We start from the raw sequence: 13,196 nt of genomic DNA on the forward strand, positions 1-13,196 counted from the left end.
GTCTGAGTTAAACACACACACACACACACACACACACACACACACACACACACACACACACACACACACTACACGTTTGAGGTGCTTTTCATTGTTATATATTATTGTTTCATTGTTTCATCATATGTGTGTAATGCTTAGGAAAGTAAAGAAGACATCAGGAAAGTAAAGAGAATGTTTTATTGTGTTATGAAATAACTGTGAAGGCCGTGTGTGTTTGGAGCAGAGCCGGCACACCAGAACAGGGCGGGGCAGGTCTCAGTAGGCACAGAGCACTACTGAGATTCAAACCTGAACCCCACCTAGAGGCACAGAGCACTACTGAGATTCAAACCTAAACCCCACCTAGAGGCACAGAGCACTACTGAGATTCAAACCTGAACCCCACCTAGAGGCACAGAGCACTACTGAGATTCAAACCTAAACCCCAGCTAGAGGCACAGAGCACTACTGAGATTCAAACCTGAACCCCACCTAGAGGCACAGAGCACTACTGAGATTCAAACCTAAACCCCAGCTAGAGGCACAGAGCACTACTGAGATTCAAACCTAAACCCCAGCTAGAGGCACAGAGCACTACTGAGATTCAACCCTAAACCCCAGCTAGAGGCACAGAGCACTACTGAGATTCAAACCTGAACCCCAGCTAGAGGCACAGAGCACTACTGAGATTCAAACCTGAACCCCAGCTAGAGGCACAGAGCACTACTGAGATTCAAACCTGAACCCCACCTAGAGGCACAGAGCACTACTGAGATTCAAACCTAAACCCCAGCTAGAGGCACAGAGCACTACTGAGATTCAAACCTGAACCCCAGCTAGAGGCACAGAGCACTACTGAGATTCAAACCTGAACCCCAGCTAGAGGCACAGAGCACTACTGAGATTCAAACCTGAACCCCACCTAGAGGCACAGAGCACTACTGAGATTCAAACCTGAACCCCACCTAGAGGCACAGAGCACTACTGAGATTCAAACCTAAACCCCAGCTAGAGGCACAGAGCACTACTGAGATTCAAACCTAAACCCCAGCTAGAGGCACAGAGCACTACTGAGATTCAAACCTGAACCCCACCTAGAGGCACAGAGCACTACTGAGATTCAAACCTGAACCCCACCTAGAGGCACAGAGCACTACTAAGATTCAAACCTGAACCCCACCTAGAGGCACAGAGCACTACTGAGATTCAAACCTGAACCCCACCTAGAGGCACAGAGCACTACTGAGATTCAAACCTGAACCCCACCTAGAGGCACAGAGCACTACTGAGATTCAAACCTGAACCCCAGCTAGAGGCACAGAGCACTACTGAGATTCAAACCTAAACCCCAGCTAGAGGCACAGAGCACTACTGAGATTCAAACCTGAACCCCAGGAAGAGAAGATGACCCTGCATTACAGTCTGAGCAGTTCATGCTTTCATAGTCTTAAATTTCCTTCAGGTCAACAGAATTTTGCAAGGATAGACTGATTCCAGGTTTATAACACACACAGTTCAACTGTAAAATGCTGTACAGGCCTGTGATATTTTAACATTTTGTTCTAAATTCTAAATATTTGGTATCTTCTCAGTGATGTTACAGAACGACTGTGACAGTTTTTGCTGTTTTTTCTGAAACCCTTAAATGTAATTTGTAGCGTTCATTATATTACAAATTCACTAATACAATGAATCAATTTATATCTACAGCAAAAATAAAAAATCTTGACATTAAACATAACTACCATCATTTACATATAATTCAAACTCAAAAGTAATTTAACAGAACATAAAACATTTATTGATATTGATATTATTGATATTTTTTTAATTTCAATGAACTCACGTTTTTTGTCAAACTTACAAATAATATTACAGTGTATGAAATGACATTTAAACTCTGTGTGCTGCCCCTTCACATTCTACATGCTGACTGTCATCAGCTACTCAGCTGTCCTCTGCATCATGGACAAAGGACAGTATAATCTCAACCCATATTGTGCATATGGTTAGTGTGAGTGTGTGTGTGCTGGGTGTGTGTGCAGGGAGATGCCTGCTCAGGTGTGGACGTGCATCAGGTGTTGAACCTGTGTCTACTCCGGCCCGAGCTGCTGGTTAAGAACCTTCACTCGAGTTATGTTACAGGTTGATCAAAACTCGAACAAGTAGGCTCAGGGACAGCTTTATCCCGAGAGCCATCACTGCACTGAACAACATATAATTAACAACAGTAATGCAAATTCTCAACCCATGTGCAATACTTTCCCACATGTGTTTCCTGTGACTGGTGAATGTCCAGTGTGTTTTCAAAGCTTCAGTGATCTCCCCACTGAGACGAGGACTAGCTGAAGACTTCACCACACACAGTGCTCAGTCTGTTAGCATGATCTCATCGGCATAATCCCAACCAACCACTAAAATCTGTTTTACCATTATTAAACATCAGTATTGAGTTAATTAATATACTGTAGTTAGCATCTAACTAGTTGTATTTTTCATTTTTAGTTAAGTGATATATTTGCCAGGGCTATATAATGGAAAAATGCTACTTTGCCCTTGTTAACTGTGTTAACTTTATTAGCAAAATTTGCATTTCTTGGTGAAATTCTTCAATATGGTATGAAAATGAAATGCTCAATGATCTTGAATGAGATCTCCTCTCATATTGTACTCTGGGAATAGTGAAGATGAGAACGAGAAGGTGTGTGTGTGTGTGTGTGTGTGTGTGTGTGTGTGTGTGTGTGTGTGTGTGTGTGTGTGTGTGTGTGTGTGTGTGTGTGTGTGTGTGTGTGTGTGTGTGTGTGTGTGTCTTTTCTCTTGGGACTGGTCTGTGCACACAAAGCCCTTAAACCCAGTCAGGTTGTTCCTAACATTTTAGATCGCAGAATCAATCTCTCCATCACAATCACGTGAATCGATGTTTTTTCCATTTTCCGATGGAGTTGTGTAAATAACATTGTGTGCTCTTCCTGGTCCCTGGTTCACAGGTGTGTGCTGTTGATTAAACCTCCTGGTGTGGGCCGCCCGATCTCGTAAACGCCCTCACAACACAAATGGGCTTCATGCTGGTGTGCTGGGCAGGTCTCTCTTCTGACTGACCTCAACAACAACTTCATCTCCTCCATAAAAACAGTGTAATGAGTGCAGACTGTCCAGACTACACCCAGACGGAATCACTGAAGTACATGTGACATGACCCTCTCACACACATCGTGTCCTGCTTTAGCCAATCACTGCTGCTGAAATATTGGTCAAAAGAACTGGGTAAAGGGAAAGTAGAAAAGCTAAAATATCATCTGACTGTCAGTGACTGTTTAACAGAATATCCCTGAAAACACTGAATATCCTGGAACTGCAGAATATCTTCTGAATACAAAATAATACCAAGAAAACAGAATTATCCCCAGATCCTAAAATGTCCCTGAAATACAGCTGGGTGTCTGTGTGTGTGTTATGGCTTGGTCCTGGAGAATGGAGGTCTTCTTTGGGTTTGTAACTGAATGCAGGAAGATCTTGGGTCCTTTGCTCTGGACTCTTGGAGCCGTCTGATTCTAGCAGAGTGAGAAGCGTCTGGCGTTGAGGTTCATCTTGGTGAGGCCCAGGTGCTTGAGTGGCGTGGACAGGGTGAAGGCGGCCTTCAGCGGGATGTCACAGAGCAGGTCGGAGTCCTCGCCACACTCCTCCAGCTCGAAGGCCGCGTGCTCCAACATCTCCTTGTGTCCGTGACACACCTGCTCCACCTTCAGACGGTGGATCTCCACACGCAGGCGGATGAGCTGCCGGGCCAGACGGTTGTCTTGCAACTGCATCTCCCTCTGCAGAAGGGAGAGAGGGAGAGAGAGTGAGAGAGAGAGAGAGAGAGAGAGAGAGAGAGAGTGTTGTGCTTCATGGACAGATCTTCCATACACACCTGTATGACCGACTCCACCTCAATCAAAAAGGAGTGAAACTGTTTGCAAATCTTAAAATGGAAAAGACTCGTGGACCGCATCAGACTGGGACCAACACCTGAACCTCACAACTCATCCCAGAACCTTCACCACAGCAGAACATCCAGAGGAGACTTCCCCACCTCTGCCTTCACCTCACAGCGCACCACACTCCATCAGCCTCCTCCACCCAGGAACAGCTGGCAACCTCCATCACAGCCACAGATCACCCTTCCTCCAGCACCAGACCAGAACCTACACTGATGTAGCTGCTCAAGGAACCTCACCTGCACCAACCCAGCTACACCCTGAGCAGATAAGAGACTTTCTCTCTCTCCTCTCTCACTATTTAGTTTAGTTAAAATATTTAACTAAATTTCTCAATAATAATTTTGTTACATTTGACAGATACATTAGTATTTAAAATGATATGGTTATAGATCGATTCTCTTTGTGAAATACCTTTTATTGTCTTGCAATGACATCTTTCTCAATTAGTTGTTGGAATATTCAAGGTTTGTTTTCTTCAACATTTGGTTTAAAATGAACAAATCCTGATTTTGTAAATAGTATATATAACCGGGATTTAATTATTCTTCAAGAGACATGGAATAATCACACCAACTCCCTCTGTCCAAATAATTACCTAGAACTTCATGTACCTGCTTTAAAGCATGCCCATATTAAAAATGGCAGAAACTCTGGTGGTATACTTGTGTGGTATAAAGAAGAATACAGATCAGTCATATGTCCACTCAAAAAAAGCAAAACTCATCTATGGGTTACAATAAACTATTTACAGTATATTCCACCCCCAAATTCTCCTTACTACACAGAAGATATTTTTGAATATCTCCAAAAAGAAATTTATTATTTTCAAAATTTAGGTCATGTTTTGCTTTGTGGTGATTTAAATGCAAGAACTGCCAGAGAACACGACTTTATTAATATAGAGAAAATACCAAACATACCTAAACAGATCCTGTCCTACCACACAAGTATAACCACTCAGAGACAAAGTTATGATGGTGTCATCAACAAACATGGTAAACATCCTCCAGATGTGTAAAGGCCTCGGTCTGTATATTGTAAACGGCAGAGCGAGAGGAGACTCCCTGGGCAGATTCACATACTGCTCTGCACTGGGCAGCAGTGTAGATTATGCCATCACTGACCTCAACCCTGGACATATCAGTGTAGTAGATTACGCCATCACTGACCTCAACCCTGGACATATCAGTGTAGTAGATTACGCCATCACTCACCTCAACCCTGGACATATCAGTGTAGTAGATTACGCCATCTCTGACCTCAACCCTGGACATATCAGTGTAGTAGATTATGCCATCACTGACCTCAACCCTGGACATATCAGTGTAGTAGATTATGCCATCACTGACCTCAACCCTGGACATATCAGTGTAGTAGATTACGCCATCTCTGACCTCAACCCTGGACATATCAGTGTAGTAGATTACGCCATCACTCACCTCAACCCTGGACATATCAGTGTAGTAGATTACGCCATCTCTGACCTCAACCCTGGACATATCAGTGTAGTAGATTACGCCATCACTCACCTCAACCCTGGACATATCAGTGTAGTAGATTACGCCATCACTGACCTCAACCCTGGACATATCAGTGTAGTAGATTACGCCATCACTGACCTCAACCCTGGACATATCAGTGTAGTAGATTACGCCATCACTGACCTCAACCCTGGACATATCAGTGTAGTAGATTATGACATCACTGACCTCAACCCTGGACATATCAGTGTAGTAGATTATGCCATCACTCACCTCAACCCTGGACATATCAGTGTAGTAGATTATGCCATCACTGACCTCAACCCTGGACATATCAGTGTAGTAGATTACGCCATCACTGACCTCAACCCTGGACATATCAGTGTAGTAGATTATGCCATCACTCACCTCAACCCTGGACATATCAGTGCATTCGTGGTTTTACCACAACTGCATCTCTCAGATCACTGCCAAATAGTCCTCTACTTAAAAAAGTCTAAAATAAAAACAAACAAACAAGACCCAAACAAAGACACTTTTATATTCCTCGAAACATACTATCAAACTAACAAAAAAATACATAAACCTAGCAACTGAAAGATTTTCTTTCAGATTACAAAACAATCAAATCTATGGACAATACTGTCACGTTGAGGACCCTGGCCCCTCCCTTTTGGGCGTGTGTTTACGTTGTCCACGTGCATCGTCTGCGTCAGTGGATATTCGTGGTTGTGGTTGTGTCTTGTGATAATATGTCTCACCTGTGGCTCGTCTCGTAATCACGTGGGGCTAATGTGGTTTGTCTATTTAATGTGCGTTCGCGCAGTGTCCTGTGCTCGTCGTTGTCTACAGTCTACACGTTTCTGTGTGCGTGTTTGAGTGTTTCTTGTGCGCTGTTGCACAATCTCTGTGTGAAATTAAAAGTGACCGTCTGTGAAGCAAGGATTCAGTGTCTCATCCTTCGCCCTGCCCACGCATCACAAATACTAACCGAAACAACAGAAAAAAGAAAGATGGTTTGATAAAAAATGCTCAACATTAAAAAAACAGTTATGAAATTTGTAACAAAAATCATAGAAACCCAAATGACCAACAAGGACAATTACAGTATCTCCAGACTTTACAACAATATAAAACATTTATTTGCAATTTAAAAAATCAATATATGGAAAACCTGTTTAACAAAATGGAAAAAGCAGTTAAAGAAAATTAGAAAAAAAAAATGGAAAAAAATCTAATTTCAAAAATACCCCAATTAAAAATAACAAACCATGGAAGATGTATTTTGAAGAACTTTATAAAATTCCAGATAAAACAATCACAGGAAATAAAAGACAACTAGTGTTCACTGGGGGCGGCATGGTGGTGTGGTGGTTAGCACTGTCGCCTCACAGCAAGGTGGTCTGGGTTGGATTCTCGGTCTGGGCTGCTCTGTGTGGAGTTTGCATGTTCTCCCTGTGCCTGTGTGGGTTTCCTCCGGGTACTCCGGTTTCCTCCCACAGTCCTAAGACATGCGTGTTAGGTTGATTGATCACTCTAAAATTGCCCGTAGGTGTGAGTGTGTGTGTTGGCCATGCGGTGGACTGGCGACCTGCCCATGGTGTACCCTGCCTACGCCCGGAGATGCTGGGATTGGCTCCAGCCCCCCCGTGACCCCGACTAGTGGGATTAAGCGGTTCAGATAATGGATGGATGGATAGTGTTCACTAGACTGTATGGACATCAATATAGAGGAACTATAGAGGAACTATAGAGGAACATCACTATAGAGGAACATCACTATAGAGGAACTTCAAGGAAAACTGCCCTAAAAAACAGGAAAGCTTGCGGAATTGATAATATCAAAAATGAAATGTTAAAACACAGCAGCCCTAAACTACAATTGGCTATTCTAAAACTTTACAATCTAATACTAACAAGTGGAATTTACCCTGAGGTCTGGAACAGAGGTCTTATTACTCCAAATTATAAACAAGGCGACAAATTTGACCCAAATAACTACAGAGGAATCTGTGTTAACAGTAATATAGGTAAGGTCTTCTGCAGTATACTAAACACCAGATTGTTCAATTATCTGACTGAACACAATATTCTATCAAAAAGTCAAATTGGCTTCATTCTTAATTATAGCACCTCCGATCACGTATACACCCTCCACACACATTCAAAAACACGTCCACCAGAAAAACAAAGGAAGAATATTTGCCTGCTTTGTTAACTTTAAAAAAGCATTTGATTCAGTGTGGCATGATGGCCTGTTCCTCCAACTACTTGAATCTGGCATAGGGGGGAAGGTTTATGATTTAATTAAATCTAAATATAATGATAATAAATGTGCAATTAAAATTGATAATAGAACTGAATTCTTCAAGGACATGGAGTGCATCAAGACTGTAATCTATCGCCAACTCTATTCAATATATATATTAATAAACTGGCTACAACCCTTGAACAATCACCAAACTTAGGATTAGAATTGAATAATGTTGGTTTTGTTGATGTCTGTGGCCCAGTTTTGACAGTAATGTTCTAGTGTGGATAAGTGCTGCTGTAGGTCTTTTGCTGTAGGAGCTAACAATACCAGATCATCTGCGTTTAACAAATGATTTTCCAAAATAAACCGAGATCAGAGGAATCACTTCACCCTTGGAGGAGAGACACTACAGCATATGGTAGAGTATAGCTACCATGGACTGCTGATCAGTGCATCTGACATTAAAGAAAAACACCACCTTCACACCAACATCGACTACACTCTCTCTCACACACACCTCAAAATGATCGACAAAACACAACAATTAGTATACATCACCTACTGGACTCAGGAGATCACCTCAATTAATAAACTAGAATGTTACAGATCATTAAACAGAGAATATGTACTCGCAAATTACCTCACGAAAATTAAACTCCCAAAACACAGATACACCCTAACAATGTACAAACTGAGTGCCCACAGCCTGGAGGTAGAGAGAGAGAGAGAGGTAGAGTGAGAGAGAGAGAGAGAGAGAGAGAGAGAGAGAGAGAGAGAGAGAGAGAGAGAGATAGAGATAGAGAGAGGGCGTCAGAAGAAACACTGGAAGCCCAGAGAGGAGAGAGAGAGAGAGAGAGAGAGAGAGAGAGAGAGGTAGAGAGAGAGGTAGAGAGGTAGAGAGAGAGAGATAGAGAGAGGGCGTCAGAAGCAGCACTGGAAGCCCAGAGAGGAGAGAGAGAGAGAGAGAGAGAGAGAGAGAGAGAGAGAGAGAGAGAGAGGTAGAGAGAGGTAGAGAGAGAGAGAGAGAGAGATGGAGGTAGAGAGAGGGCGTCAGAAGCAGCACTGGAAGCCCAGAGAGGAGAGAGAGAGAGAGAGAGAGAGAGAGAGAGAGAGAGAGAGAGAGAGAGAGGTAGAGAGAGGTAGAGAGAGAGAGAGATGGAGGTAGAGAGAGGGCGTCAGAAGAAACACTGGAAGCCCAGAGAGGAGAGAGTGTGTCAGCACTGCAGCTCAGGACACATTGAAACAGAGCAGCACTTTCTCTCCTCATGCTCCAGGTACACACACCTCAGACTGGAGTTCCTCCACTCAGTAAACGCCATTCTCTCCTCACTGGAGGACACACTGGGGTCACCTGGAGATCTGATGGGTGTGTATTTGGGAGAAACTCCAGAATGTGTTCACCTGTCAGCTAAATATATACACGACTGTCACAACCTCAGAGAACAAAGCCCACCTACTGTTACCTCTGTAAATATATGATTCACATTATCATATGTAAACACGTTTATTAATTTTAACTTTATTATATATGTATTCTTTTTTTATTTGGCTGTATCACTACAAGAATTTATATATTTTTTATTTTTCTAGTATTGCTTTGGCAACAGTTGTTATTTACAATTCATGCCAATAAAGCCATTTTAATTTGAGAGAGAGCGAGAGAGAGAGAGGGAGAAAGAGAGAGAGGGGAGAGAGAGGGAGGGAGAGAGAGAGAGAGAGAGAGAGAAAGAGGAAGAGGGAGAGAGAGGGATAGAGAGGAAGAGAGAGAATAGGACAGGATGATTCATAGGGAGATAAGAGGGAAAGAGATGGAGAAAAGTTGGAGAAAGTAAGGAAAGAAAAAGGGAAAGGAAGGAGAGAAAAAGAAGAGTGTAAAGAGTGAAAACAAGATGAGCAGGATCACGAGAACAGTGAAAGAGGGAGAGAAAGCGGGATAAGAAAAGAAAGCACAGAGCAAGGGAGTTCACTTTACTGGTCTGTACTGGGCGTCCTCACGTGCGTTGTTGCTGCGCTGTCACGCGCACACGTGAGCATCACGTTATTCCACTCACACAACATCGTTAGCTCAACTTTCACCGTGTGTGCTGGTTTAGTGGATGTCCCCCCCACTTTTTCAAAAGCCGGGTTTGGTCCCCCCCAGTTTTTACGGTTAAGATCAAATATTTAAATAGCGACGAATCCATGTCCCCCCCACTTTTTATTACAAAATTACGTCCATGGGTCCATTAACATTAAACGGACCAGCCGCGTTTGGAGACCCCGTCTTACCAGTTCGCCTCTAAGCCACTCCAGCGCCTCATCGACTGATCCAAACCCGCAAATGTTCCGCACTGCGTTTGCGGACCCGCCGCGGTCCGGTCGGTCCGCCCGGGTCTCCGCGCCGATCCCGGGGTGCGCGTCGTGCGTCCAGGGTCGCTTCTCCAACCTCTCCTTCCACTCCAAGTACGAGGGTCTGCGGGTCTGCAGCTGAAGTTTCTCCGTCAGCGCTTTAAGGCTGTCCAGGTCTTCTGTTGCCCCATCACAACGTTCTGCCCCCGGTACCACGGGCTCCATTATAACCACACACCGAAGGTCCGTAGAGGTTGTTTCAGTAGCTGACACCGCGTTGACTCTCCAGGCTCGGAAACTAATGGGCTGGTCTCACCAAGTTCACAAAAGTATTTGTACAGAGTGACCGCCCTACAGGAGTGAGCGCCCTACAGGAGTGATCGACCTACAGGAGTGAACGAGGTGCTACGTCCACCTCTCCGTCAACTCTCACCTGTGTTATTTTAACTTCTCTACAACGTCGTTTGAAATTCATCCACCTGCTGGTTGAGATACAACACAGACCGGTGCAGGCTGACTGTACATCTGTAGTAATGATCAAGTTGTTTGGGGTTGTATGGGGAGGGTTGAGATGTGGGGGCGATCTGGGGGGGTGGGTTTGGGGAACAGAAATCGACACGACACGATAATTTTTGTCAGCTCCAAAAGGATCTGCCCTTTTCAGACAGGTCGGTTTGTTGATCACTCTGCGTTGACATTAGGTAATATAAAACCAGTGCACTTGGGCGCCCTCTGGTGGACACGGGGGACCTAAGCAGTCGCTTAGTTGCTGGTATGTAGAGGCCGGTCTTACATACTGTATATAAACTACACTTTTGCTTTTACTTCTCATGCGTTATGACTCGTTATTAAAGTGCAGCACTGTCACCACCGTTCTCGGATTCTTCTGAGCTCTGTCATTGATACTCCTGCCACAGCAAACAGTATGGCACTAGCAACAACAGATGGGGATAATCACACACCAAAGGATCATCTCAGTCTCCAGAACGTACAGGTGCGTGCTTGAACACTGCACAGGTGTTGTAGCTCCAGTCTAGTCTGTTGTGTAAGTGCACACCAAGGTTCCAGTGACCTCCACGTCTGCTCCATCGATGGCGACTGGTGACAGGAGATGTTTGGACTTCCTGAAGTCCACCACCATCTCCACATCCTCAGCACGTTCCATAAACAACTTTGCAACGATGTCCAGCTCCAAGAATCCAGTGAACATGTCAGGCTGAGCATGCATGCAAGAACCATGATCCTATATATCAATATACTGTATATTTCATTACATTTTAAATAGAAAATGAATTGAATAATTCCAGGTATTTGCTGGCGTTATACCTGACTGCTACAACAGGCTGGAAGACCATCTCTCCATGAACCAGGACTATCTCAGGGGTCTACACTAGACAACAGTGAAGGTATCTAGACAAGATATTCATTCTACCTGCATGAAATATAAAATATATAACAGTTTTGGTCAAAATTGCCACTCATTATTGGTAGACTCCTGAAACTATAGAGGATCTTTGGGTCTCTAAATCTCTTTTCTTTGCAGTACCATTATCCAGTGAGAACAGTTTGCATATTAGTGTAATTGAGTTCAGGATGGCAGAGTGTCTATGCACTCTGAGTTTACATGGCAGACCAATGGACCATGCTATTTATATTGTATGTTATATTGTATTGTATGTTATATTGTACGGGCAGTCATGGCCTGGTGGTTAGGGAACTGGTCTTGTGACCGGAGGGTCGTGGGTTCGATTCCCAGACCTGAGGCCATGACTGAGGTGCCCCTGAGCAAGGCCCTTAACCCTCAATTGCTCACTTGTATAAAAATAAGATAAAAATGTAAGTCGCTCTGGCCTTAAATGTAAATGTGTTCACAGTTGTATGTTGTATGCATTTTTATTCTCCATGTAGAGAGATGACAGCATTTTATTCAGATTACACTGAACAAACAAGTCATAATTATGAGTGTTATTAACCAACAAACATCTATAGCAGACAGGACAGTCCTGTCGATGTTCACAGTGCCTGTGTCACGGTGTGCAACATGGTACAGTCCAGACACGTGGTACACTCCTGCAACATGGTACAGCCCAGACACGTGCTTTTGCGTTGTGTCATCGTCTTTGTTAAATGTTTCGCTTATTTGTAGCCACACCTGCTAATTAGCATTGTTGTGTCACACCTGCTAATTAGCATTGTTGTGTCACACCTGCTAATTAGCATTGTTGTGTCACACCTGCGTCATGATGCTCCTCGTTAGTATGAGTAACTAAACCTCAGGTCTCTGCTTTGATGGTCATTGTCTGTGTTTGTCCTGCTGTGTTGTCGTATTCACACGTGTCTCCTGCTCATTGTTCACCGTGTGTCGCTCATGTTGGTCTGTGGCTCATGTTGGTCTGTGGCTCACGTTGGTCTGTGGCTCACGTTGGTCTGTCACTCACGTTGGTCTGTCACTCACGTTGGTCTGTGGCTCACGTTGGTCTGTGGCTCACGTTGGTCTGTCGCTCACGTTGGTTTGTCACTCACGTTGGTCTGTGGCTCACCTTGGTCTGTGGCTCACCTTGGTCTGTGGCTCACGTTGGTCTGTGGCTCACGTTGGTCTGTCACTCATGTTAGTCTGTCAGTGTTAATGAACGTGTGGTGACTCGCTTTGCGTCCACTGCTGACGTCTCGAGTTTGTACTGAGACCAGGTGAGAATTAGAGGAGTTCTGGCCTCCGACTGCCATGACCTGCACTGTCTGTGTGGGACAAAATCCCCACAGAGTGACACCGCCCCCTAGTGGCATGACGAAATGTTGCAGGCCAAGAAATGTATGAAAGACCTGCAGGTCCAGACTTTGCTGAACATTCACAGATTTTCACCCGTAACGTGCAATTAAAACAAAGACAAGGAGATTTTTTTACATTTGCTGTTTATTTTTGTCATTCACATTCACATTAAGTTGTCCTGAAAATTAGATAAAAAACCTACACTGGTTATTTACATTTTGCAAATTTTTATGAAATTACTATTCTTATAAACAAAGGGTTGATATCATGGAGGTAAGGCTCAGGGTGTCGCTGAGGATTATGGGTACTGCTATTATTTCCTCTCCTTTACTCTGTACCTAAAATGAATGAACAAACTAATTAATGAATATGACTAATTTATTCATTTAATAATTAATTCATTT

General features: G+C 43.7%; 1 protein-coding gene across 3 annotated transcripts; it reads right to left on the reverse strand.

Annotated features, from left to right (window-relative positions):
- Positions 1-200: 200 nt before the first annotated feature.
- Positions 201-10,570, reverse strand: fam167b (family with sequence similarity 167 member B). 3 transcript variants are annotated; one of them, XR_013121864.1, is made up of 3 exons: positions 9,966-10,570; positions 722-3,797; positions 201-506 (listed from the first exon to the last, which is right to left on the reverse strand). XR_013121864.1 is itself a non-coding variant. In XM_076978444.1 (2 exons), exons 1-2 carry the CDS (start codon positions 10,248-10,250, stop codon positions 3,534-3,536), a joined length of 549 nt encoding a protein of 182 aa, XP_076834559.1. In that variant the 5' UTR covers positions 10,251-10,570; the 3' UTR covers positions 201-3,533. The 3 variants fall into 3 exon arrangements, 1 of the variants encoding a protein (XP_076834559.1); XR_013121865.1 differs by having other exon boundaries at positions 276-302; positions 346-3,797; XM_076978444.1 differs by having other exon boundaries at positions 201-3,797.
- Positions 10,571-13,196: the final 2,626 nt, after the last annotated feature.

The sequence above is a fragment of the Brachyhypopomus gauderio genome, chromosome 17, assembly GCF_052324685.1.
Source record: "Brachyhypopomus gauderio isolate BG-103 chromosome 17, BGAUD_0.2, whole genome shotgun sequence".
NCBI lineage: Eukaryota > Metazoa > Chordata > Actinopteri > Gymnotiformes > Hypopomidae > Brachyhypopomus > Brachyhypopomus gauderio.